This window comes from Apium graveolens, chromosome 5, assembly GCF_009905375.1.
Source record: "Apium graveolens cultivar Ventura chromosome 5, ASM990537v1, whole genome shotgun sequence".
Lineage (NCBI taxonomy): Eukaryota > Viridiplantae > Streptophyta > Magnoliopsida > Apiales > Apiaceae > Apium > Apium graveolens.
Window position 1 is genome coordinate 231,561,552 of NC_133651.1, and position 27,474 is coordinate 231,589,025.

Below are 27,474 nucleotides of genomic sequence, written 5' to 3' on the forward strand. Positions count from 1 at the left end.
ATAGAAAGATGTAGGAAGTGTCACTTGGAACACATGGAGTGATGTCTGGAATGCTTAAAATGAACACATTCTGAAATTAAATTAGAATTCCTACTTGAAAAATAAGTCCTGTGAGTTTTGGAACTAGTTATTCAAGCTATTGGTAGTAAGTTTTCCATAGAGTACTCTTTTTGGTGTAGTGATATCAGAGTGTAAGAGCATTGTGTTCGAGTTAAACAATATTTTCTTAATTTTCATTAAACGATCAGCAAATATGACTGCTCACTTCTTAACTAAGAAATTCGGTGATTAATGGGAGGAATGTTCCCTTTGGCCATGTTTGTTTAATGGGATAAAGGAGGGGATTGGATTATAATCCTTAAAAAAAAGTTATCCCTTGTTTGTTTTACAAATTTGAGCAATGGACTATAATCCTAGGATAAGAGCTGGATAACATTTTCTATTATCCAACAGGATAATATAATACCTCGTCAGTGAAGGTATAACAAGGGTATTAAAATTTTATAGATAAAAATACCCTTATTTTGTTACAATAATTACGGCCATACCTATGTATATCTACAACCCTGCATTTCTTATTCATTTTTTTTCTACTCAGCCGCCTCCATGCCTCCATGGCTTCTGTACAAACAAATATATACCTACAACTTTCCTTCTGGTTCTAAATAACTACAATCTCTATTATTATCTGGTAAGAATCTTTTACATTGATATCAGTTTTTGTGTTTTTGTGTATCAGATAAATTCTTGTTGATGCATTCTGATTATAGAATAATTTTTTAATTTAAAACAAGTTCAATTTTCAGATAATGCAATGTTATGTATCTGTTATGTTATTTTATTTTGTGTGATATGTTTCTGTTGTTTTTTAGTAGTTTATTTTTTTTAATTTTTAATGTAGACAAACTGTTTGTTTGAATGTCTGACTCAAGTTTTAGTTCATGTGTTAAAGTTTATGTTGTTTCTGCGAATCAGTTATTTACAGCAACTCTGTTTTATAGATATCATTATGACCTCCTTGGATGATTTGATGGTATTACATCAACTAGTTCGTCATTTGAGTATGATAATGTCCTTATATGTGCATATTATGCATTTAATACGTCTGTTGCATCAAACCTCTGAAAGTGGTTCGAGAGTTAGTAGGGATATAAGATTACTTCGTAGAAAAAGGGGGTTGATTATTTGGATGATACCATTAACGATGGAGATTTGACCCTTAAGGAGCAACTTCGTATGAATAGAAATACATATGATATCTTGTGTGAATTGCTTCGGGAGTATGGTCTAAGCGACTCAAGAAATGTGAACGTTGAAGAACAAGTTTGTTTTTTCTTGCACATACTAGCTGGCCATCAAAAAAATAGGTCAATTAAACATACTTATCGAAGATCAAGTGAAACCGTGAGCAAATATTTCAATACAGTTCTTAATTGTGTCTTACGGTTGCACGGTGTTCTTTTACAAAAGCTTGAACCAATTACCGAATCCTGTAATGATCCTAGGTGGAAATGCTTTCAGGTAGATATCATCACTTAAGGCTGTTAAATTTTTTTGATGCATAATTGTAATTTTTTAAATTTTTAAATATTTTTCTGTTTTGTAGAATTGTTTAGGTGCTCTTGATGGAACTCATGTTAGAGTTAGAGTCCCTCCGCACGAACATACGAAGTATAGGAATAGAAAGGGTGAAATTTCTACCAATGTTTTAGGAGTATGTAAACCGAATATGATGTTTACCTATGTGTTACCTGGTTGGGAAGGCTCTGCTGCAGATGGCAGAGTACTTCGAGATGCAATAACTCGTAAGAATGGTTTACGAGTTCCTGCCGGTAAAACTAAAACTCTTGTATAGTTACTTTAGTCATTGTAAATTTAAAATTTTTACATCATAAATTTAACTTTAACATATATAGGATATTATTATCTTTGTGATGCCGGATATACAAATGGTGATGGATTCTTGGCTCCGCATAGGATACATAGGTACCATTTAGCAACATGGAAAAAGGGGAGGCGTCCGACTTGTCCAGAAGAATACTTTAATATGAAACATTCTGCTGCGCGTAATGTAATTGAAAGAGCTTTTGGAGTTCTTAAATTACGCTGATCCATTCTTAGAAGCCCTTCCTTCTATCCTTACAAAATTCAGTGTCGCATTATCACCGCATGTGTCCTTTTGCACAATCTGATTCGAAAGGAAATGGGCGGTGATCCTTATGATGTAGTTTATGATGATCAAGCCAATCAATCAGCAATCAACTTGGATTCTAACATTATTGATACATGTGAGCCATCTAGTCAATGGACGGAAAAGAGACGTCAAATGGGTGTAAAAATGTATAATGAATGGAGGGTAAAGAGAGGTCTCGCTCCTTGGCAAGGCTGAAAGTAGTAGTTGATTGTAATAGCATTAAATTTAAGATTTCTGAAACCTTGTATTGTGACATGATTATATTAATATCCTGAGACTAGCTTTTTAGTTTGATCAGTTGATCTTTTTACATTAAAGTTTGTTGGTTTTTAATTCTTCTTTGTTGGTTTCTTAATATTTTATATTTAATTGATAATGTCTGTGACTTGGATAATTGATTTTTTTAGTTATGTGCAACTCCATTCACTTGCAATACATGTATATTAGTTAAATGGTTGATAACTATTTTAAACTGTGATGTCTGACAGCAATCAGGGTGAATTACGATCTGCTCGCTTGAATCAGGGTGTCTCCTCGATTCTCTGTTTCATATACTTCATTTTCCTTGCAGAGGTAATCCCAATACCCATATTTGCTTTTATTTGTTTGCTTTTGATCAGTAATTACATTTCATTAGTTTTTGTCAACCTTTAGCAACAACGGCAAGATTTGGTGCAACCTGACCAAGAGCACTACAGAAATAGATGTTCTAGTTTCTGTCAACTGGCAGATTTATGATAATTTTCTGCTTGCTTTTGTTTTATACTTCTTTTCAGTTCCAGAATTGAGATTTATTTTATGCTATACTTAATTTTAATATATATAGAATTTAATTAGGATTAATATCCCAATTGTCACTGAACTAAATCAGGTAGGCAGTATCTATTAGTAATCAAGTTATGTTAACATGACAGGTTGACAGTGTTCATGATTAATTAAAATTAAGGATAATGTATTTTTAACAAACCTATATACTACATTCTGCTAGGTTTGAGTCTGATTTTTTTTGTATGTTGTGAAAATGCATTTGGCTTGCAACACTGAATTTTACCAATATTACTTGTGCATTTTAAAACAGCTTAATGTGTTAGTTTGATAGAAAGTGAACCAGTGTATCTTTGGCTATATGCCTAAATGTATCAAAGCATACATTAGTAGAATGTGACCCTGACCCTGATGTTATGATTTTTACTAGAATCTAATGGCATCCTGTTGTCTGTTGCAGAAGTTCTAATGGCATCCTCATCAACTGGAAAACATCCCAGAGAAGGAAGAAATAGGAGGACTTGGACATTAGTAGAAGAAAGGGTTTTGATAGATTCTTATTATCTAATAATTGCGGATGGCTACAAGTTGGATAATGGGCAATACAAAACTGGCTATCTAATCGAGTTGGAAAAATATATGATCAAACTCATTCCAGGTACTGATTTGCGTGAAAAGCCACATATAGAGTCGAAAATAAAGACGTGGAAAAAATTATGGGGTTCCGTCTACAGTGCTTTGGCGACCAGTGGTATTGCTTGGAATGACTCTAATAAAATGTTGAGTATTGATGATGAAGATGTGTGGACTCAAATGTGCAAGGTAATTGAAGTTTTTATCAAATCTTTTAGTAAATTTAGTTGACATATCTTTGGTTCTGTTCTGAGTTTAGTATATGGATACTATAAGCCAAGCAATGACTTGTGTTTTAGTATTTAAGTTGCAGATATGTATGCTGCATATCTGCTGGCTTACCTGAAATATATATAAATCAAGTACCGCGAACCAATTTAATACTAACTTTTTAATTTAAAAGAATAAATTAGTAGTAGTCTGATTTTAGTTATTTAACTCAAGGCTACGACGGTTTTAGTTATTTTTTAGTCTGGTCAGTACAAGTACTAGTAGTGGATTTATTATCTATAGACTATAATATTACCCTGCTCTAGTATAGCTCAATGTTTAATTTTATTACTATTACGTATGTGTAATTTTGAATCTGAACTTTAAAGTTGAGATACTTTATGCCATCTTTTTCTATTTTTTAAATTGAACAAAACATATGTGATTGTGACACTTAAATGTTGTTTTGTTGCAGCGAGATTCAGAATTGGCTAAACTTCGTAACAAGCCCGTAGAGTGGCATGATGATTGGCAGAAAATTTTTGGCAAGGACAGAGCTACTGGTGAACATGCAGAGGCCCCTGCGGATATTATTGAAAATCTGGATAAAGAGCAATGTGAAACTGCTGAATTTTCATGCTCTACCGGTGATTCACATGCAAATGAAGGAAAAAGGAAAAAAGCAAAGTTACAGGATGCTCTGTTGGCATCAATGGAAAAAATGCAAGAAAATGTTGAGAGCCTATTGAAAACAACTGTAGAACAATTTGGTGTCATGAGTCAAAGAATTGGATATGAGCATGATTTGGGTAAGTCAAGACGAGAGGTGTATGGCATTATTAACAAGATTAGCAATTTGGACAGCAAACAAAAATTGTCAGCAGCATCAAAAATAGTTGATAACCCGGCTAATGTTGATTTATTTTTAAGTCTCCCAGAAGAAATGCAAGCTGAATTCGTGCATTTAAAGTTAGCTGGTCATGTGTGAGACTACTCCAAAATGCTGATTTCTAGATTTCTCAACTCGTAACAGGACATCACAGTAACTTTGTATAAGCTATTTTAATGGAGTCATTTTGGAACCTTTTATTATTGCAACATTATTGAATTATGTTTCTGTAGTTAATATTTAATGATCATGAAATATTTCTAGTTTATTCAAATGTATGCAAAATTTATATATTTTTTTTGCAAAAATATGTTTATTTATTCTTTTACACAAAACCAAATTGATTATGATCTGAATATAATTTAAAAATTATTTTTTTAAATATGATTAATCCTATTTATAAATTTTTACCTAACAAACAAGGGATAGGACTAGTTAAAGGACTATAATTCTTAAGATATGTTTAGAAACAAACACGGGATTGGACTATTTTAAAGGATTATAATCCTTAAAAAAATAAGGAGGGGATTATAGTGAAAGGATTATTATCCCTGGATTATAATTCTTCCAAACAAACATGGCCTTTGAGTTAATGAATATTTTGTTGACCAATATATCTTAATAAAATCTTCTTATTTGTCAAAAAAAATATCAGAATCTTTTCGAGTAGTGTTTGTGGGAAAGAAAAAAGATAATTACAAAATTAATGGAGCTTGTATATGTTGATTAAGTATTGGTTTGATTGGATGATTTACTTGTTTGATAAGCACAAGCTGGTGGGTCTTGTTTTACGGATTTGGGAGATCTTAAATTCATAATATGGTTGGGCATCACTTCAATCAAATAATTAACCCAAGAAAACATGATTAAGTTCTCTTACAAAGTTAGTCAATTTTGTTTTATATTGGATGGTGGAAACTAGAAACAATTACTACACTCAAAATCCCACTGTTTGTACATAATTGCTCATTAATTTATACTTATATATCTTTCAATTAAATCTTTGGCTTGTCTCGGCCCATATATTCTTGTAGCAATATGGTTCCAAGGTCAAATTTAAGATTTGATTGGCTTCTGTGAGAATAACTGCAGACATATGTCAGGTATTTAAACACATCATTCATATCACATTTCAATCCAAATTATATATTAGAACTCCTATATTCTCGTAAATTTTCGAGATGAGCGATAATCGAATCCAAAATTTGGGATGATAGACAATAAATTTTTGAATTATCTATATTTAGTTAATAATAAAAAGTAAATATTTAAAAAAAAAAAATTAGAGGGAAAGAGAAACTGACTACAAAAAGAAAGACCCTAGCTCACAAACTCACAAATTTTTGTAACCTGTCCAAATGAAAAAATTAACACTTTGTTCTTAGGAAACTTTGATGAAACCTACCAATTAACCCAGCAAACAGGTACGTATTTGGCGTGTATTAAACTTTCTCATCGAAGTTAAGCAGATTAATTATTAGTTAGATCTTATAGTGGGACCTTGATTAAACCAAAATCTAGGGCATGGGACCTCAACAATGATCAAGAAATATATCATTGTCTTCAAACCTTACTGGATGCACATTCACGTGTTTACTTTCCTCCAACAATATGGAGTGTCTATCTGTTACAAAACATTTTCTGCTGCGCATTACATATTCCAGCCATCACAAATAAAATACATTTTACATAAGCTTACTATCTGTTAATGAATGCACTCTGCAGTGAAACCTAGACTGGAGATCTCAGGTCAGGTGTACTAGATTCTTCTCTGCTGAATGAATGCATGCAATTATCTGAGCTAATTATTAAGTAAAGCAAGATATTATATATTTTTAGACTGTGCATACACAAAGCCAGGAGCAAGTAGGAATTTATTTTCAATTGAACACTTTACATAAGCTTGTCAACAAGACAACAACTATGTACGAAATTTAGCAACTAACACTGCACTAACTTAGGTAGGTCACTTGACTTGTACTTTTTCTTTTTATGAGCCGAACCAATTTCTTCAGCACCAACCAAACCATAGTGGGTAACGGCCGTGTCCCAACACTAACTAGTTCTCCGCCTTCTGGACTTCCACACCTCACAATGTATTAGCCTAATATATCATTTAACTTTTGTACACATATTTTTAAGGTTTTTATCATATACTTAAAATAATAATATTTAAATTTTTTATTTTGTGAATAAAAATATTTAACTAAATCTTTAATTTACAAAAAAATATTAAATATTATTATTTTAAGTATGATCAAAAGACTTATAAATATATACACAAAAGTGAAATAATATGGTATAATATTTTCATAGACGGCGTCTCAACTATATATGACATGACATTAACTTGACATTTCTTGGTTAGCACTTCATTAATGTTGCAAGGACTAGACGGATGATAATGAGTTGAATTGGGATGTCAATTTAAGATACGACAAGCAGAGCTGTCTGAACGGGCGGTTTGGCTCGGCCCGACCGGAAATCGGCTCACGTAAAATTCTTATAATTCGGCTTGTCACGTGCCGGTTCAGAATTCGGTACAAACCGTCTGTATAAACAAACCGAACACGAGTTGTAGTCTGTGAAACCGGAATCGGCCCGGCACGGCCCGCTAAATCGTAACGATTCAGCTGAACCGAACCGCTCGGCACGGCTCGTCAAACCGGCCCGCCAATTGTAACATTTTTTTAATTAATAAATTTTATAGAGGCACCGTCCTATTTTCCTTATTTTATTTTAACACATTCTAGTTTTACAAATCATACATTCTAGTTTTACAAATTCGGGAAAAAAAATAACACAATTTTTTTAGAGGCTCAAATCAATTGTAACATTTATGTTTGCTAGTTTAAAAAAATCAAATTGAAATACTTTTAAAAAATTAAGTCAACTTCGAAACTAAAATCAAAATAAAATAGATAAATAATTTGTTAATGTAGGAACTGAACTAGAAAAAAGAAATTCCTGAAAATAATTTGTTAATAATTAATGGGTATGTGATTTTCAGAAACAGACTAGCCTGTTTATCAGAATACAAATGAATAAGTTTGGACCGCCTGATTCGCCAATTTGCAGGTTGAACCGCGAATTATTCGCCACGCAGCTCCTGGAACACGCGCCAAGCCTGAACCGTATTATTCGTTTAATTCGCGGGCCGTTAATGATTTACTCTTTTGATTGATCGGCACGGTTCGGCACGGACCGTTACTTTTTTCGGGCCATTCACGGGTTTAGTGGTGACCAAACCGGCCCGGCAAATATTCGGACCAGCACGCTCGGCTCGTTCGTTTGGCCGACTCCACCAGTTTGCATTTCATAAAATAGAGTGTTAATTTATTTTGTGGGATTAATAACAAATAAATATTAGTTTTTTAATAAATTGTATATAATAATATTTGTTATTTTATTAAAATGAGTATTTTTTTATTAGGCGCCAATTAATGACACATTTTTTAAAATAGAATGTCAAAAAAATAATGTATAATAAGAGAATATAAAAGAAAGAGGCATGAAAAGGAAAATCCACATAATAAAGTGAAATAAAGTGGTTTTATTGAGCATATATATATGGTGCATGATTACGAGTTGATAGAGCTTGTAATCTATGACAATTGTGTGTGCTAACTATAACTCCTGGTCCCTCAACACTCATGTTACATCTTATTACATGTGGATTCAGCATCCACCATTATTGTAAAAATATATGTTTGGTCCCCCTAGGTATATATTTGTTAAGTTCTACTAGTGCTCAAAGCTATTAGTCAGTTTATAATATTGCTAGGCTATTTCTCGGCTGGCCTTGGATTTTTTGAGATCTAAAATTTAAAGTTAAAAAGAATTGAGATCATTATTAATTTATTCTTAAATATAATATAAAATATTATTTTTAATAATTTAATATGAATTCAGTTTTAACAATACATCTTATAATATATCTTATAAAAAATAAGCTAGGTCCATAAAACATAAAAAGAAAGCGGAACGAGAATATATTTTCTTGTAAATTTATAATATAATATTAGTTAAGAGGCACCTGTAAGTGTAGCCGTTAAAATTAAAAAGAAATAAATAAGATTTTAATAAATGTAAGAGTGATTAGGAATTTGTTGGAGCAAAAAAATGATTATCCTTTTTAAATTTTAATTTAAGAGCCACTATAAAGAGATTACTCCTCGGTCCCTTTTTACATTTCCTATTTTGACTTCCAACACTATTCATGATAAGCGATTGACTATCAATTTGAGTGATCTTGTATTTATGGGTATTTTAATACAATGATTTTTTTTATATTTAATATTAATACGAAATTAAAGATATTAACAATGCATGACAAACGTTGCAACTGGGAAAGGTTTTTAGGGATGGAGGGAGTATTAAAGATGTTTTGAGAATGAAAATTTTGATAAAGACTAAGAAATATATTTGAAACTTAATTATATATGAACCTTGATATATATAAGGTAATATCACAAGTCAAGTCCGTCCATTGACATGTCCTTGCTTTTTCTTAATTTTCAAAATTTTATGTCAGTTCGAGTTTAGTTTACAAAGAAAAGGAAAAATTCATGGTGGAGTGACTAATGTGTGATCAATAATTTAATTTTTTACCTGAGTTATTAAATCCGGAGCATTAAATATCAGATTAAATGTTAAAAAAAAACAGGTTCATTTGTAACATTAAATTCACAGTGTTTATGGCATATATATTGTATATGAAATTCGTAGGTACATATATACCTGTCTAATCATTAAATCTAGATTAGTTTAAAGATCGGGATTTATTGGTCGAAACATGTCGATGGAAATCATAAAAGTATAAATATTTCCTATCAACCTAGTAGTACTTAGTACGTAAAGTAAAACCTGTCAATGTTCATGTATCCCCACTTATAATGGCTCCAGCAGATAAAATCAATTTAGTTTCATACTGTAGTATAGAAGCTAGTGATCCAAAACGGTCAATGTAAAATGTTAAGATTTCACCTCAAACCTCAAATTTTGTTGGATGGGTAAAGTTGACTTGGTGGGAAATAGATATAAGTGGCTAAGAAAACAACGCACAAGAAAGATGAGACAATAGGGGCCATTTCTGGAGTTGTGGTATAGACTTTTCACCCAGTTTTTTGATTTGATGCATTTTGTTATCATACCTGTACGCCTAGTAGAACACTAGTGGTGAACAACTTTGTATATAGTTTTTCTTTACTTGTTTGTTGTTTGTAAAATAGATCACCTTATTGTTGAAGTTGGAGTAGTTAAATGGATTCGCAAAATCCCCCGAGTTACTCTGGTTGGTCACAACTAGCTTATACTACTTAATTAAACGTCAATCACGCTAACATTCCAACAAGTAATCCAGGAATCTATATGTTTACACTTTACACATTCATCATACTAAGCTTCTGAACTACGTATCGTAGTTTTTACCATTCGTCAATAAAGTGGTAAATAAAGTGGTAAAACAAGAGGATGTACATTTTGTTGGAAAATGTGGGTATAGAGCCCCACATTGTCAAGTTATTTTGAGCCGTTGTTGAGTGGGTGACGCTTGGAGTATGTTCTCCTCCGTGAGAACTTTCCGAGGCAATTTGAAACACTCAAAATGGTTAACAGATAAATGATATGTGATCATCTAAAGTTGGTCCCTTGAAGGTGGAAATGTTGTAAATAAACTTGTATCCCACATTGAAATGGAAAAGGGGTTTCCATTGCTTTATATAGCACAACACTTTAGTAGTGTTTAAAAGTGTTAGTAAGGTGTTGCTCCATCTCCTACGTGCGCGCGCGGGGGTGCAAATTGTGGGATTTCGAGAGGTAATCTGAGGCTTGCGAAGCCTTCGGGCTTGCCCGCGTGTGCGACGTGCAGACACAAATGTAGCCGAATATTGGCCTGAATAATCATGGACTAGTTTTGCTAATTTAATTTCCACTGTGCTTGGGCTCTTAAATAAATATTTCATTATTCGATATTTATTTTTATAAATACGAATATGAATTGATTTGACAGTTATAATTTGATTCAATTACGGATAATAATTGACTCTCGAATTAAATTTAATTAACGCATTTAATTAAATAAGAGAAGTAGTACACACGTTTCTCTAAGCCTATATATTTTCGTTATAGGGTTTAGGGTTAACTCACTCATAATACACAACCGTCCTCCCGAACACAAAACCTACCTCCCTCTCTCTATCGGTGATAGTTTCTTGCTCCGTTCAAACTCGCTGAAGGTGCTCGTTATCCGGAACGCTGCCGCTACCTCGTTTTATCCTGGGAGGCTATCGACTCGCACATACGGTGAAAGGCGATATAGCTTTAAGGAGACAGTTTCAACTGGACTCGAGGATCTCCCTTTGTTTATATCCTTTTTTCCTCTGTTTGATTTCGTTTACTCACGCACACACTTGTTTGATTTATATGTATTAATCGCAGATTGTATCCACAATCTTAAAGCTAATTTATTTTAATACATATGTGACTGATACATCTGTATCTACTTATTTTTATTGAGTAACAGATCAATGGAGAACCAAACTGTCAACAATCCGATGAACATGATGGCTGATCCCAACGCACAGATCACTGGATCTGATGGGGTTCACCAGCAGGCTATTAACCCTAACGCACAGATCGTAGGATCTGATGGGGGTGAAACACCTGTTGGACATGTGCCTTCGGTACATGTGCCTGTGGGACACACTGTCATTGGGCAGTTTAGTGTTCCTCTTGGATAAATATCGGCAGGATTCACTCCTCCGATTATATCTGCGGTGCCTACTGGTGTGCATACACCTGTAGTACAGACGCACATGCCATCTGTCCCACATGCGGTGCCTGCTACACCTGTTATGCCAACTGTGCCTGTTGTACACGCTAAAAAACCTGAGAAGTTCAACGGAATGAACTTCAAACATTGGCAGCAAAAGATGCACTTCTATCTGACCACGTTGCATCTTGATCGCTTCCTGAAGGAAGAGGTACCATTACTCACTGGCGAGAGCAACACGCAGACTTTGTATGTTGTAGATTCTTGGAAGCACTATGACTACATATGTCGGAATTATGTGCTGAATTATTTGGATGACTCGTTGTATAACATGTATAGCTCGAAGCCAACAGCTAAGGCCTTATGGGAGTCACTTGACCATAAGTATAAAACCGAGGACGCTGGGGCAAAGAAGTGGATTGTTGGCCATTTTCTTGACTATAAGATGACGGATTCTAAGACTGTGGTCAGTCAGGTGCAGGAACTGCAGGTGATCATTCATGACATTCATGCTGAGGGAATGGTCATAAGCGAGTCTTTCCAAGTCGCTGCTGTTATTGAAAAGCTTCCACCTGGATTGAAAAATTTCAAGAACTACCTTAGGCACAAGCGAAAGGAGATGTCTATGGAGGATCTTATTGTTTGACTTCGTATTGAAGAAGACAACAAAGGGTCTGAGAAGAAAGTTAATATTACCACTGAGAAGGCAAACATGGTGGAACATGCTCAAAGCTCCAAGCCCAAGAAGACTAGTTCTGGTAAAGGGGCAAAGCTGGCACCCAAGGAAGGGATTTTGAAGTCGAAATTTCAAAGGAAGTGCTACAATTGCGATAAGGTTGGTCATAGGTCTTCTGAAGTGAACCTGGTCGGTTCTAATCTGCGTGAATGGTGGATTGATACTGGTGCTACTAGGCATGTTTGCTCAGACAAGGCAGTTTTCTCTAGCTTCAAAGCTTCCGATGCTGGTGAGAAGCTCTACATGGGGAATTCAGCAACATCTACAATTGAGGGTGAAGGCACGGTGATCCTGAAGATGACTTCTGGGAAGAATCTGACTTTGAAGAATGTACTTTATGTGCCTGATAGTCGCAAGAACCTTGTGTCTGGTTCTCTGTTGAATAAGCATGGCTTTTGCATTGTAATAGAGTCAGATAAAGTTATTTTGTCTAAGAGTGGTATGTTTGTAGGCAAGGGTTATGTAACCGATGGGCTTTTTAAGCTCAATGTGATGTCCATTAAGGACGATAATGAAATGAAGAATTCTTCTGCTTACTTGCTTGAGTCTCCTAATTTATGGCATGCTAGATTAGGACATGTAAATTATGACACTTTACGACGTTTAAGTGCAAAAGAATACATACCAAAACTCACTATTGATTCAAAACATAAGTGTGAGACTTGTATTGAGGCAAAATTAACGAGATTATCATTTAAACGAGTGGAAAGGAACACCAAAGTGCTAGACCTAATACATAGCGATATATGTGATTTAAAATTCGCTCCAACAAGAGGAGGAAATAAGTATTTTATTACATTCATTGATGATTGTACAAAATACTGCTATGTATATTTGTTGAAAAGCAAAGACGAAGCTATAGATAAATTTAAAATCTATAAAGAAGAAGTTGAGACACAACAAACTGAGAAAATCAAAACGATACGAAGTGATCGTGGAGGTGAATATGTTGAACCGTTTGGGGAATTCTGTTCACAACATGGTATAATCCATGAGGTTACAACACCATACTCCCCTCAGTCAAATGGTGTGGCTGAGAGGAAGAATCGTACTTTGAAAGAAATGATGAATGCGATGTTGTTAAGCTCTATGCTTCCACAATCGATGTGGGGAGAAGCCATCTTAAGTGCAAATAATATTTTAAATATTATGATGCGCAAGAATAAGGATGTAAGTCCTTATGAAATGTGGAAGAAAAAGAAACCAAGTTACCAACACCTGAAAGTGTGGGGGTGCCTTGCAAAGGTACTGATCCCTACACCGAAGAAGGTGAAGATAGGTCCTAAGACTATGGATTGTATCTTCATCGGATATCCTCCACACACAACTGCATATCGGTTTCTTGTTCAAGAATCCAAGATTTCTAATATTCAAAAAAATACCATTATGGAATCAAGGAATGCCTCATTCTTTGAGACGATGTTTCCCTGTAATCCAGGAAACCAACAACCGACGACGTCTAAACGATCTCATGAGTCTGTAGATGACGATAATGAGAGTGACAAAAGTGAAGACGAAAATATGGGGGTAGTGAGAAGGAGCAAAAGACAACGGACGGAGAAATCTTATGGGTCTGATTTTATGACCTATTTGCTCGAAGAAGGTGACCCGAAAACCTATAAGGAGGCGGTTACCTCACCTGATGGGCCTATGTGGAAAGAGGCCATCAAGAATGAAGTTGATTCAATTATGTAGAATTATACTTGGGAATTAGTAGACTTGCCAACTGGTTGCAAACCATTAGGTAGCAAGTGGGTTTTCAAGAAGAAGTTGAAAACTGATTGCACCATCGATAAGTATAAGGCCAGACTTGTAATTAAAGGATACAAGCAAGAAAAAGGCCTTGATTACTTTGATACATATTCTCCTGTAACGAGAATAATGTCCATAAGGATGATGTTTGCTATCGCTGCAATGCGTAATCTAACTGTACATCAAATGGATGTGAAAACAGCTTTCCTAAATGGAGACATAGATGAGGAAATCTATATGGAACAACCCGAAGGGTTTGTTGTCCCAGGACAAGAAAGGAAAGTTTGTAGATTGGTGAAATCATTGTATGGTTTGAAGCAAGTGCCTATGAAATGGCATGAAAAATTTGATGAGGTCGTGCTGGCCAATGGTTTTAAAATCAATGAATGTGATAGCTGTGCCTATTACAAGGATAACGAGAACGGCTATGTCATGATGATACTATATGTAGATGATCTACTTATTGCCAGAAGCAATGATAAAATGATCAAATCTACAAAGGACATGTTGAAATCAAGATTCGACATGAAAGATATGGGACTAGCAAATGTAATTCTGGGAATTCAAATTTCTAGAACATCAGAGGGTCTCGAATTAAGTCAACCACATTATGTTGACAGGATCCTTGAGAAGTTTTGTTATTCCTAGTGAACTAACAATGAGATTTACAAAAGGGGGTTGAATGTAAATCTCAAAACTTTTTCAAGTTTTGAGCAGTTTCAAAGGCTGTGTGTTTAAGATAAACAAGTGTGTGAATTGCTTTAAGCTAATACAGACATATATATATTCAAGCACAAAAGTACAGAACACAACAGACCTTAAAAACTTTTCTGGTGGATTTGTTGTTCCACCAGAGATGGTATTTCAGAAAATCTGTGATTCAAGAAGTTGATCACAGCTGCATCCTAGTACAAACTAGATAATTTTTCTCAAGATTTTTCTAAACAGTTCTGGAAAAATTATATCTAATTACTAGCTGCTACTTGGTTTATATAACACCAAGTTTACAAGTGAAGACAAAGATAAAAGTACAATAATAAAATAAGTTCTCCACTTGTTTCTTCTCCATTTTACTCCAGTGCATTGTTGACTATTGTCTCTTTATACTAGAGTAGAACGGCTGCTTTTTCTGATGTTCCTGAAATAGGCTACCACATCTCAGTTGTCTCTGTCAACCCATGTGCCTCTGTTTGTAGGTACAACTACCACTTGTCAACTGCTATTTAACAGAACATCCGTTGAAGCCTTCATCCGTTGATGGCTTTATCCGTTGATGTGTTAGCAGTTGAAGCTCTATCCGTTGATGCACTCATCCGTTGAAGGATGTTATCCATTGAAGCTTTAGAGACATCCGTTGAAGCTTTGTTTCTCATCCGTTGAAGGTCTTTAAGTTATCCGTTGATACCATTTCATTTATACAAAATTACAAGGCATGAAATATTTATAATTGGCCTTCCTATCTGCATATCCTTTAGTAGTCAACATGACTTATAATTTTCCTCAACATTTAAGAATTATATCTCAAATTCAGAGACTGAAATGTGCTACAACACTAGACTTATTTCTAAGTAAAGCTACACCATCAACGGATAGCCAAAAGTGGTCTTATCCGTTGAGGCTACAAACACTAGATTTCTACTTAAGTGTTTTGTTAAACATATCATCAAACTAATGCACATATATTCCTAACAATCTCCCCCTATTTATGTCTATAAGAATTGTAGACATAAATTCAAGGTTAACTTGATGATAACAAAACACTTAACAAATATATGAACTGAAACTAAGTAGAAATTTAAAAGTGCTGCAAAAGTGTATGTACTAGAAGGTAATTGAAGATTTACAGTGTTTCCAAGGGTGCTCCTCTAGCCTGAGCAAATCATCTTTTTCTTCTTTGATCCATGGTTTTCTTTCCTAGCCCTTTGTTATTTTCCTCAATTTGGAGTTAGAGTTGTCTGAAGAATTCAGCTTCATCTTCATCACTGATATCCAACTTAGATTGCATTTCTTTGAGAGTTTCATTGCTGGCAATCTTGAGTTGGTCTTCAAGTCTGAAAAATCTTCTGACTCCTTTATCATCTCTGAATTCCATCAACCAATGAGGTGATTTATGAATTGTAGTTCCCCTTTCTTGAATGAGTAAGGTTCTGGGCAAAGCATTGGGCTCCCTCCAAGTTTTCCTTATGTTGGCAATCTTGTTGAGAATTTCAGTCTTGGCAGTCCTGGTAAAGCCAGCATCCTTTTGTATGGCTGAAAAGACTCTGATCAAGGTAGAGTAACCTTCATTCAGAATCCTGTAGAGAGGCCATGTTCTTTCCCCAGCTCCTTTGTATCTGAACACCAATCTCTCTGGTAGCTGTCTGTAAGCAGCAATTCCCCTTACATCCTCCAGCTCATCCAGATAGAGTTCAATGTCTGAAATTTCTTTTATGTCACAGATGTGAACATAATCATCTTTAGAAATGGGTGGCTTAAGGTTAGGTTTGTGTTTTTGAGTGAATTTCTTAGAGTTTAGGGGAGGTGTAGATTTGGATTTTCTTTTCTGTTTCTTTGGTAGTGGAAGAGTGGTTAAAAAGGTAGGCAAATTGATGGTGTCCCAATCAATAGGTTCCTCTTTTGGGATGATTGGTTCACCATGGATGTTTATAGTGGGATCAGCAACAAAGGGTTCAGGTATGGAAGGTAGAGATTTAGTTTCTTCAGTGTTGCCTTCACTCCTTCTATGTGCCTTGGCCTTTCTTCTGTTTCCCTTCTGCCATTCCTCTTTTTCCTCCATGCTTTCACCAAATATACTCCCAAAAACCTTATCTAAGTTTGCAATCTTGTCTTCACCCCTGACTTCAATTCCTTTCTCATTTTCAACTAGACTTGACTTTAGCTTTTGTTCAAGCTTTGCTTGTGCTCTTTTGTCAGCCTTGAGTTTTTCAGCTTCTTTCTTTAACCTTTTGGTTTCTTCCCTCTTGGCTATTGAGAATTTGGGATGTCCTTGCATCACACATATGCTCTTTCCCTCTCTAAAGATAATAGCCATGTTTCTCCTTACTGCCTCATCCATGGTCTCCTTGTGTTTTATGATGCTTGTACCCAAAACTTTGTCTTCATCAGGCTTTGGAAGAGGAAAGTCCACTTCTTTCATCTGAGCAAAGTTAAGAGGGTTCTTTGTGGAGTCCTTGCTGGATCTGGTGTTGGGCTTGAGAACCATAGGTTTTAGATTCTTGAAAGAAGTCTCTCCAACCTTATTTCTCCTTTCTGGCTTGTGCTCCATGTTGATTGGTTCAACCTTTGTGCTATGTTTCACAGATATTGATTTATCTTGTGTTGAGCCAAACAGCTGTTGCATCCTTTCATCAATTCTCCTCCTTTGCTCTTTCACTTGAATTTCAGCTGCTGCTAGCTGGATTAAATCAATTCCATCAGGCTTTCCTTTGATTTGAATGATTGGAGAAGTAGTGATGGCAGGAACTAGCACTTTAGATATTTGGATTTTTGTAGATGGCTCTCCTTCCCCTTCCCTTTTACTCTCCCCCTTTTTGTTATCATCAAGGAGAGGGGTCAAGCCCTGTGCTTTTGCCAGCTGCATAAGTAGAGTTGTTTGAGATTGTTGGTTGTGAAGAATGGTGGCCACAGAATCTTCAATAACTTGAACTCTGTCTTCCAATTTGGCCAGCCTCTTTTCAGTATTTGATTCCTTTTTCAATCTCAACAAAATGTCCTGAATTGTACCAAAGGGCATGACTGAATCCAATTTTTCAGAATTGTAGGATTTCAAGTCAGCAATATCCTTTCTGAGTTCATCCACACTCAGATTCTGTTTTACTTGCTGCAACTTCATGAGATGCAGTGAGTCCAAGTGAGCTGTAAGGATAGCCTTTGTACCAGCATGAGAAGTTTTCTGAATGGCCTGTCTGATAGTACTGATTTGTTTGACTATGGAGACATTGAATTGCCCTGTTGTAGACTCCTTTGTGAAAGCCCATTCAGGTAGATTTGGAATAGAACTAGGGCCTTCATCTCCCCCTAAGTTCATGCTTCCATCAGAAGAAACAAAGTCATCATCATCAGAATTTACTCCAAATTCTTCAAATGACTCACCAGCTGTTGAAGGCATCTTGTTAATAGCAGTTTTGTCCCTTTGAAGAGATGCTGTTGTATGTACTAGATGTAGTGTCTTTTCTGCCTCCACATTGCCCTGTGCAGCCAATACTTGATAGGCTGAAACAGGATGAGTAAAAGTGTCAGCATCCAAAGAAATGTTATCAATTACAGCTTTGTAATGTTGCTGAAATTGTCTTTCCTTTTCAGCATCATTCACAATCATTAACTCACTAGCAATGGCTGGATCCATCCTTATATCTGCTGTACCTGCTTTTCTCTCATTTTCTCTATGTTCTTGCATCAGGGGCTCCCCCTGGCTCACACAACTCACTCCCTCACCTTCACCTACTAAGGTGGTACTCCTCTCACTTACTTTTGCCATGCTGGAAGAAATAGCATGCATATTTGAGCTCTCAATCTCTCCTTTTGCCTGGGAGCAACCCAGCCTCTCACTCAAATTGTCACTCCCTTCCCTCAGTCCTAGAAGTGATTGTACAGTAATCAAGTCTTCTATACTTGGAATTGTTTCAGTTGTGTGTGTAGAGACTATCAACGGATGAGGAATAGCCGTTGAAGGTGAAACTGATGGTATCAACGGATAACTGCTGTTAAGCTTATCCGTTGAAGAACAACCACTTGTCAACGGATGAGTGATATCCGTTGAAGAAGGAAAAGAAGTAGAACTTGAAAGTGATATAACTGTTGAATCTGTGTAGATTGATATGAGTTTTGGTGACACAGACCCTTCAATTACATCTGAAAGAATTTGCGGGTGATCCAACAAATCATCTAAAAGATGATGATCACCTATATTTGAGTGGGGCTCCTCCCTGAGTTGTAAAGAGGGAGAATCAAGAATTGATGGGAATAACATATCCACATCTAGAGATGGTGAAGAAGTGTGTGGTGATTGATGTGTGTTAATTGTGAGAGAATGGGGCTGTGACTCCACATTTGTTGGAGCCACATCAAACTGAGTTTGAGAAGGCATAGATACAGATGGATGTATCTGTGCAGTGTGTGCACCCTGTTTAGAAGATTGGGTTCTAGCTCTCTTTCTTCTAATAAAGGTTTTTGTTGGTGAGTGTTTGGCTTTAGTGTCCCTCCCTCGTTTGTGTGTTCCTGGTTGGGAACTATATTCAATAGTTACATCCTTTTGGGAGGATGCAACTAGGGATATGCTAGTAACCTTTTCAACCACCACAGCTTTTTGAGAAACTGTGGCTTGGCTAGCTTGGGAAGCACTTTTCTCTCCTTCCTTATCCTGGGGGTTTCTTTGATGTTCACCCCTCCCCTCACCACTCACACCCTGTTCACTCCCCTCAGGGTTAATGGTAGGTGTTACAACTGTTGTCTTTTGAGAAATAACAGAGGTGGTTTTCTTTGTCTTTGATTTTGAAAGTTTAGTTTTGGTGACCTTGGTAGGAATCTGTTGGGGCATTGTCACAGATTCCATGGCCACACTAGAAATAGAGGGGTTGGAAGAAGTAGGAGTTGTAGAAGCAATTACCTCACCTACCTGTGGTGCATTCATGATTGGTAAATATACCAATGGCACACTGCTGTTGAGATCCATTCTCAATAAATCTGCAAGAACTCTTTTCTCTTGTGCCCAGCACTTGAGTTTATTATTCTCATTCGTAATGACCAAACCTTCAGCAACATGGTTAGCCAATAACATAAAGAATCTAGCATAATAGATGTTATTAGGTCTATTAGCTTTGTTACCTAATCTAGTACCCAATTCTAGCATAACATAGTTGCTAAAATTAAAATACCTATCAGAAACAAGCATATAGAGCATATTAACAAGAGATGAAGTTATGGCATCAAAATTGCTAATTTTCCCAGAGAAAACCTTGATAAAGGCATCCCCAAGAAAACTCCATTCTTTCCTAAGGCCTTTTCTTCTAATACTCCCTAAACTAGCAGAGTTAAGAGAATAACCTATGGAATCTAACATGCTGGATACATCATTATCAGTGTGTGGTGTCATGACATTGTTCTCAGGTAATTTAAAACATGCTAGTAAGTCATCACAGTTAACACAGTGATTTTTACCTTTGAGAGTGAAGGAGATAGTCATATCTATGGAGTTGAACTCAGCAGATGTCCAAATCTCCTCAACTACTTCACAGTAAATCGTTGGGGCTTCCAGCATTGCATAGCTAAGTTTACAGTTTTTGATGAAGTCCATCATTTTGTGATAATCTGAGTGGGCTTCATTCTTTTCTACCAAAGCTATGAAATTGTTCTTCTCATAGATGAACCCAGATTGAGACATAATCTTTACTACTGGTGCCATTGTTGTGAATAGAAATTGCAGAGAATAACTTGAAGGTTTTGCAGAGAGAAAATGGTAAAAGCTTTGAAATTTCAAGAAAGCGTAAAGTAAAAATGAAAAATCAGAAGGGCTTATATACTTTCTCAAATAAAAAAAACATAAATAAGAGATTAAACAATAAATATGTGTAAGTGAATTTCAGCCGTTTAAGAATAAACTGTAAGTATTCTAAAAACTACCTTTAAAACAAATACATACAGCTGTATGTATGAGTATCAACGGTTAAGACAATAGAATCAACGACTGTGAAACACTTGAATCGACTGATGTGATATTTCAACGGATAAGGTAAACTGTCATCCGTTGAAGAGCACTTCAGTTTTATCCGTTGACGGATAAAAATTCCAGAAATGTATATGACTTTCAACGGATAATGAACATCCGTTGATAGAACAATTTTGACTTTCAACGGATAGGGAATATCCGTTGATGGAATAATCTATGTTAAAAATCAAACTTGTTCTTGCAGCTAATACATTTCAGGCTTCAATTCAAATTGCAATAAGGACATTAATTTTAAGAGAAATTAAGCATACCTAGCTCACTTACCAATCTTGTGAATGTTGATTCATCAAGTGGCTTGGTAAATATGTCTGCAATTTATTGTTCACTTGGAACAAAATAAAGTTCCACTGTACCTTTCATCACATGTTCCCTAATGAAGTGGTACTTGATATCAATGTGCTTGGTCCTTGAGTGCTGCACAGGATTCTCTGTTATGGCTATGGCACTTGTGTTGTCACAAAAAATAGGAATTCTATCAACATGTAGTCCATAATCAAGGAGTTGATTCCTCATCCATAACACTTGAGAGCAGCAGCTTCCAGCAGCAATGTATTCAGCCACAGCTGTAGAAGTAGAGACTGAATTTTGCTTTTTGCTAAACCATGATACAAGCTTGTTTCCCAGGAATTGGCAAGAGCCTGTTGTACTTTTCCTGTCTATTTTGCAACCTGCATAGTCTGCATCTGAGTAGCCAATTAGATCAAAACCAGACTCTCTAGGGTACCAAATTCCTAGATTTGGAGTCCCCTTGAGATATCTGAAAATTCTTTTAATAGCTACTAAGTGAGATTCTTTAGGGTCAGCTTGAAATCTAGCACAGAGACATGTAGAAAACATTATATCTGGTCTACTGACAGTTAAATATAAAAGTGAACCAATCATGCCTCTATAACTTGTAATGTCCACAGACCTTTCAGTCTTATTCAATTCAAGTTTGGTGGCAGTGGCCATGGGAGTTTTTGCAGATGAACATTCTATTAAGTCAAACTTCTTTAAAAGATCATAAATATATTTAGTTTGACTAATGAAAATTCCATCACTAACTTGTTTAACTTGTAAACCAAGAAAATAGGTTAGTTCTCCCATCAGGCTCATTTCATAATTACTTTGCATTAGCTTAGCAAACTTTTTACAAAGCTTATCATCTGTAGATCCAAATATTATGTCATCTACATAAATTTGAACAAGTATACTAGAGCCATTAACATTCCTAAAGAAGAGAGTTTTATCAACAGTACCTCTAGTGAAGTGATTCTCCAAAAGGAATTTTGATAAGGTTTCATACCAGGCTCTAGGTGCTTGCTTCAGTCCATAGAGTGCTTTCAACAGATAATACACATAGTCTGGAAAATTTGGATCTTCAAACCCTGGAGGTTGACTTACATAAACTTCTTCCTCCAATTTCCCATTTAGAAATGCACTCTTGACATCCATTTGATAGACTTTGAAATTGGCATGGGCTGCATAGGCTAGAAAAATTCTGATGGCTTCAAGTCTTGCAACAGGAGCATATGTCTCATCAAAATCTATTCCCTCTTGTTGAGAATAGCCTTTAGCAACCAATCTGGCTTTATTCCTTATGACAATGCCATTTTCATCCATCTTGTTTCTGAATACCCATTTTGTGTCAATAGGACTCTTGTTCTTTGGTTTGGGTACCAGCTTCCAAACTTTGTTTCTCTCAAATTGGTTCAGCTCTTCCTGCATAGCTAATATCCAATCTGGATCCAATAAAGCTTCTTCCACTTTCTTAGGTTCCTCCTGAGATAGAAAACTACTATACAGACATTCATCTTGAGAAGCTTTTCTTGTTTGCACTTTAGATGATGCATCACCAATGATCAGTTCAAAGGGATGATTCTTGGTCCATTTCCTTTGAGGTGGAAGATATACTCTAGATGAGGTGGCCTCAGTATTGTCATGATGTGAGACAGAGTGTTGATTAGTTGAAACTCCCCCTGAGTTGTTGGTCCTTTGCAGGGAATTTGGAGTTCTATCAACTGATGATGTAAATCGATTATCCGTTGATGAACTATGATCAACGGATGCTTCATTTTGTACTTCAACGGATGATGCACTATGTCTTTCAACGGATACTGCATTGCCTCTATCAACGGATGCAGAATTTTGTGCATTATCCAAGGGCATGTTTTGAATCCCTTTTGAAGTGTCATCTCCATCAGTCTCCTCTTCACTATCATCACAATATATCTCAATGTTGTCAAATTTGAGTCTCTCATGGTGTCCCTCATCTGTTAGTCCATCAATCTTTTTATCATCAAACACAACATGCACAGATTCCATAACAATGTTGGTTCTTAGATTGTATGTAACACCCCCAGATCCGGGGTCGGGGATCCGGGTCGTCACGGTCTTTCTTTCCACAATATCACTTCACTTAATTAATAATAAATAACCTTATGCTGTGACCCCACACTAACACACACCACAACCCGTTATAGTCTCAGAGATGAAATTTAAATAAGTACAAGTCTTTGAATCCACAATTTAAAAGTTATTACAACCCAAAATGATTACTTGATAAATTTACAGTTAATTGCCATTATCTGCCACAAGTTATAATTATACATAATTGATTCTCAAAAGTAGATGGTCTGATCTACAATAGATCTACCTCTGCAGCTATAGCAGCTACAACATCAACGGGAAGACGCGGGACGCTTCCCACGCGCTTGCGCTGGGTCTGCTGGAGTCTGGCCATCTTTCCTAACTGTTGTTGTGTGATGAAGAAATAAAGCAAGGGTGAGCAGCAAGCCCACCAAAATAATATGTATAATGATTTACAATATATGAGCCTACTCATAATACTCATGAAAGTCTTGGTCAAAAGAAATGAACCAAGTTTGATATCTTAATGCGATGAAGTCGCAAAATATTCAGTATATATACATATATACTTTTCAAAATATTGAAAGTCCTCTTCCATGCATAATATACACAAAGTCCCAGTGTATAACTGTATATAAAAAAAAAATATCGTTGCAAGGTGATCTCATATATCTAACCTTGTCTCAACGTTTTTCTGAAAATCTTTCTCATTCATAAGACAATTATTAATTAGATATAAGTTTAAAAGATGAGGTTACCAAATACCCCAATATACTTATATCTTTCCCAATACTACTTGAACTACCACCGTTCAAGTTATAATAAGATTCACGAGGTCATCCCATAGATGAGACCACAAATAAAACTTGAAAATATTTGATCTTTGAAATATTTTGAAAAGAGATGAAGTTACGAGATACTTCATTCAATGGATACACCAGTAAAAATGTTTGACCCTGTCAATGCTTCGGCAACCACCCATTAGTAGCCTTTCAATCGAAATGCTACGGGTAGTGTTGCAGAATTATCCAAATGGATGATGAACTCATTACGGGAGTTTACCGCGCCAGGAAGACCACTTACGATGATCAGTCGTAGTAGTACAACCCCACCATTTTCTACATGTAGAGGAGAACCTGTCGGATTTACTTGTCAACCGAACACTGAACTCCTAAGGAATGGACCGCCTTAGCGGAACTTCCAGGCCATTTGGGCCAATATGATAAGGCTGGGCCGGCGCTACTCGACCACTTACGCCACTCCTAGTTCAGATGAAATCCATGACTCTGAAACGTAAAGCTCGTTCCCCCTTTCCCCAAGTAGAAACTTGTTGATACGGCTTCACCAAGAAGTCGTATCTAGTTGGAAAGGAAAACTCACCGATATTTCCCAGGCGATGCCTGTTAATGGATTAACTTGTTCCAAGAATTTTACTTCCTGAATATTGGGTAAGTAATCAAAAACTCTTTTACCAAGACAGCAACCTTGTTGCGAATATAAAATACACCACAAAGCCGGATTCCCCAGGTTTTGAGCGAGTATTTAAATCCCCTTAAAAAGGAAGATCTTAAATATAAAAATGAGTTTTGGGATCCGCTCTAACTTTTAAAAATCATTTGAAGACTCGAAAACACTTTAAAGAGTGTTTGGAGTAAAACTGATTTAATGAAGTAAATCAGTCCCCAGTATATTTAGAAAATGTCTGAATATTATTATTTAAATAATATTCCCACAAAGAATTATCTTTATAAAAATAATTGAAGTAGAAGTATTAAAACTTATACTTGAAACGAGTATTAAATAATCAAAGATATACTTATATGAAAGTATTATCTTTATTGGAATAATCGAAAATAAGTTTGATTATTGACACCTTATTCTTTAATAAAATAAAGAATATATTGCAGTAATAAGCGGAGTCATAATACCTCGAATGAATATTATAAATAATATTCATAAAATAAAGGAGTCATACATCCTCAAATGAATATCCAAGTAATATCCAATAATAATACAAAAGAGTCATAAGCCCTCGAATGAATATTCAGAATAATATTCAATAATAAAATAAAGTTAAAGTTATCGAATAAACCTTATTCGATTAATAGTTTGGAAAACTATAACCATATATATATATATAAATATATATATATATATATCCATATCCATATATACAAAATCTACTCGGGATCCTCGACTCCCGGTTTTAGAAAATATTTTCACCTTTGGGTCCCTATACTAAGGGTATATGCAAGTTACCGCTATCCTCTAGCATAGGTATTATCAACTGAACCAACAGATATATATATATGGAAAGAATGCGAAACAGGAATGCATATATATATATACCATAGCAGCATGCTTCAATATATTGCATCATTTGCTAATTAACCAACATGCATCTATCGCAAGATAATGCAAATACATATATTCATCACAACAACAGTTATAACGGGTAGAAAACTTGCCTGAGCGACTTGGGGGTGAGAAAGGCTCGGGACGAGTCTGATAACCTATAAACAACAAGTAAGTTGGAATTAAACCAAAGTCACTTGTAAATCTATACTTTAACTAACTTAGACTCTAACGCTTGTTTTGCGCTCACTGATTTGCTTAAGTCACTCGGGTACCCTCGGCTCCACCATTTTTAATAATTTAACCTTTATGAGTTTTAAAGCGATTCCTTCGCGAGTGTCTTACCAACTGCCTAACACACTTACCATAAATGTTTCATACATTAATTAACCCTTTTTGGTCTTTAACCTATGTTTCAAAGTAAGGCGAGGGAAAAAGTTTCGTTCGCGAAACGCCGTTACTTAAAACGGTCGTTTCTCCTAAACCGTGCATCGGAATCGAACGAACTACATATCAAAACGAAGCTCGTAACATGAGCTATCTAAAAATGGTAGTGGTCATAATCTATCAGGGGGTTCTCGGGTCCTAATGCTATGCACAAAAACAGTCCAAAGAAAATCGGACGTTACGATGGCTATGTTTACGCGATTTCCCAATTTTTAACCATTCAAAACCAACCACAAACCAATCTCAAATCCAACATACAACCAACATCCATCCTCATCTCATCATAACAACCCCAACCAATTCAATTTAATCATCATACTTATGCCTAAACTTAACTTTAATCATACTTAAGTTCTTTTAATCAAAACCACAACATTTACCATTCCATTTCACTACCATTCCAAATCCCAAACTCTAAATCACAACAACAAGCTACAATATCATCCTACTAATAAAAATCATCTTATAATATATAGGAATCTAGGGTTTGGAGATGGTATACCTTCCTTGAAGTGGTGGGATGAGCTAGGAAGCCTTAAGAAGCTTTGAGAAGTCTTAGGAAAGCTTGGATCTTCAAGAAAAACAATAAAACTTCAAGTTAAAAAACTTGAAAACACTATTCATAGTCTTCTTCTTTGATTAAATGAAGAAGATTGAGAAGGAATTGATGGCTTAAACTCATGGTATAGCCCTAACTAAGCATGAAGATGATTAGGGAATTTACTCACCAATTTAGGAAGCTTGGATCTTGAATTTTTGAAAATTCTTGCCTAATGAATAGTAAAAAGCCGAGAGCTTCAAGAACAAAGCCTTGGTTGCTTTTTGATTTTTGATGAAAATGATTTTTGCTTGGCTTGGTTGCTTGGTTTTTGTGCTTGCTTTAGTCAATTACCTTCTTGCCCTTGAATTTGTGTGGTTACAAAGCCACCACACCTCCTTCCTTCCCATGTCATGCTTATGTCATCCTCATGATGTCATCCTCCCTTCTTTGTCCTCTTTCTATTGGTTGGATGACATTATTCCCACTAATCCCTTTGATTAACTTCCTAATCGTTTGCCTAATGACCGCTGATCTGTTATACGGTTCGCTTAACTTTCGTTCTCGTTTATCGTTTGAAGGATCATACCCGGGATCTTATTACTTAGGTTCCCTTAACCTTTCTCAATACATTATATTCCTTTTTATGATCCTCTATTATAATCCTTTAATTTAAATCCTTTTTATCCTGTTACCTTATACTCAATTCTCTCCGTATCTTGTGGATTTCCGGGAAAAACCAAAGTGTTCGGAATTGGATTCTGACGATCTTTACATACACTTATATACTTCATAGAGTACTAATAATATCCCAGAATATCCATAACAGAACCCCTACATAGCGTGGCATGAAAAGTTTTCTCGTTCAGTAAAAACACTATTCATAAGGGTTTCAAAATTTCTCAAAAATTGGGGTTATTACAGTCTCCCCTCCTTAAAAGGATTCCGTCCCGGAATCAGATAGAAAACAAATGGGGATACTTTCTTAGCATTACACTTTCTAACTCTCGAGTCAATTTTCCCATATTGTGGTTCTACCACCAAACTCTGCCTAGTTTGATAATCCTTCTCCTAAGCACTTGTTCCTTTTCACTCTATAACCCTTCCTGG

The 27,474-nt window shown here is 35.7% G+C and overlaps 1 protein-coding gene across 1 annotated transcript; it reads left to right on the forward strand.

Moving 5' to 3' along the window:
- The first annotated feature begins 420 nt into the window (after window positions 1-420).
- LOC141661640 (uncharacterized) lies at window positions 421-4,878 on the forward strand. The gene is made up of 4 exons (XM_074468648.1): window positions 421-691; window positions 2,683-2,767; window positions 3,420-3,781; window positions 4,278-4,878. Exons 3-4 carry the CDS (start codon window positions 3,428-3,430, stop codon window positions 4,788-4,790), a joined length of 867 nt encoding a protein of 288 aa, XP_074324749.1. The 5' UTR covers window positions 421-691; window positions 2,683-2,767; window positions 3,420-3,427; the 3' UTR covers window positions 4,791-4,878.
- Window positions 4,879-27,474: the final 22,596 nt, after the last annotated feature.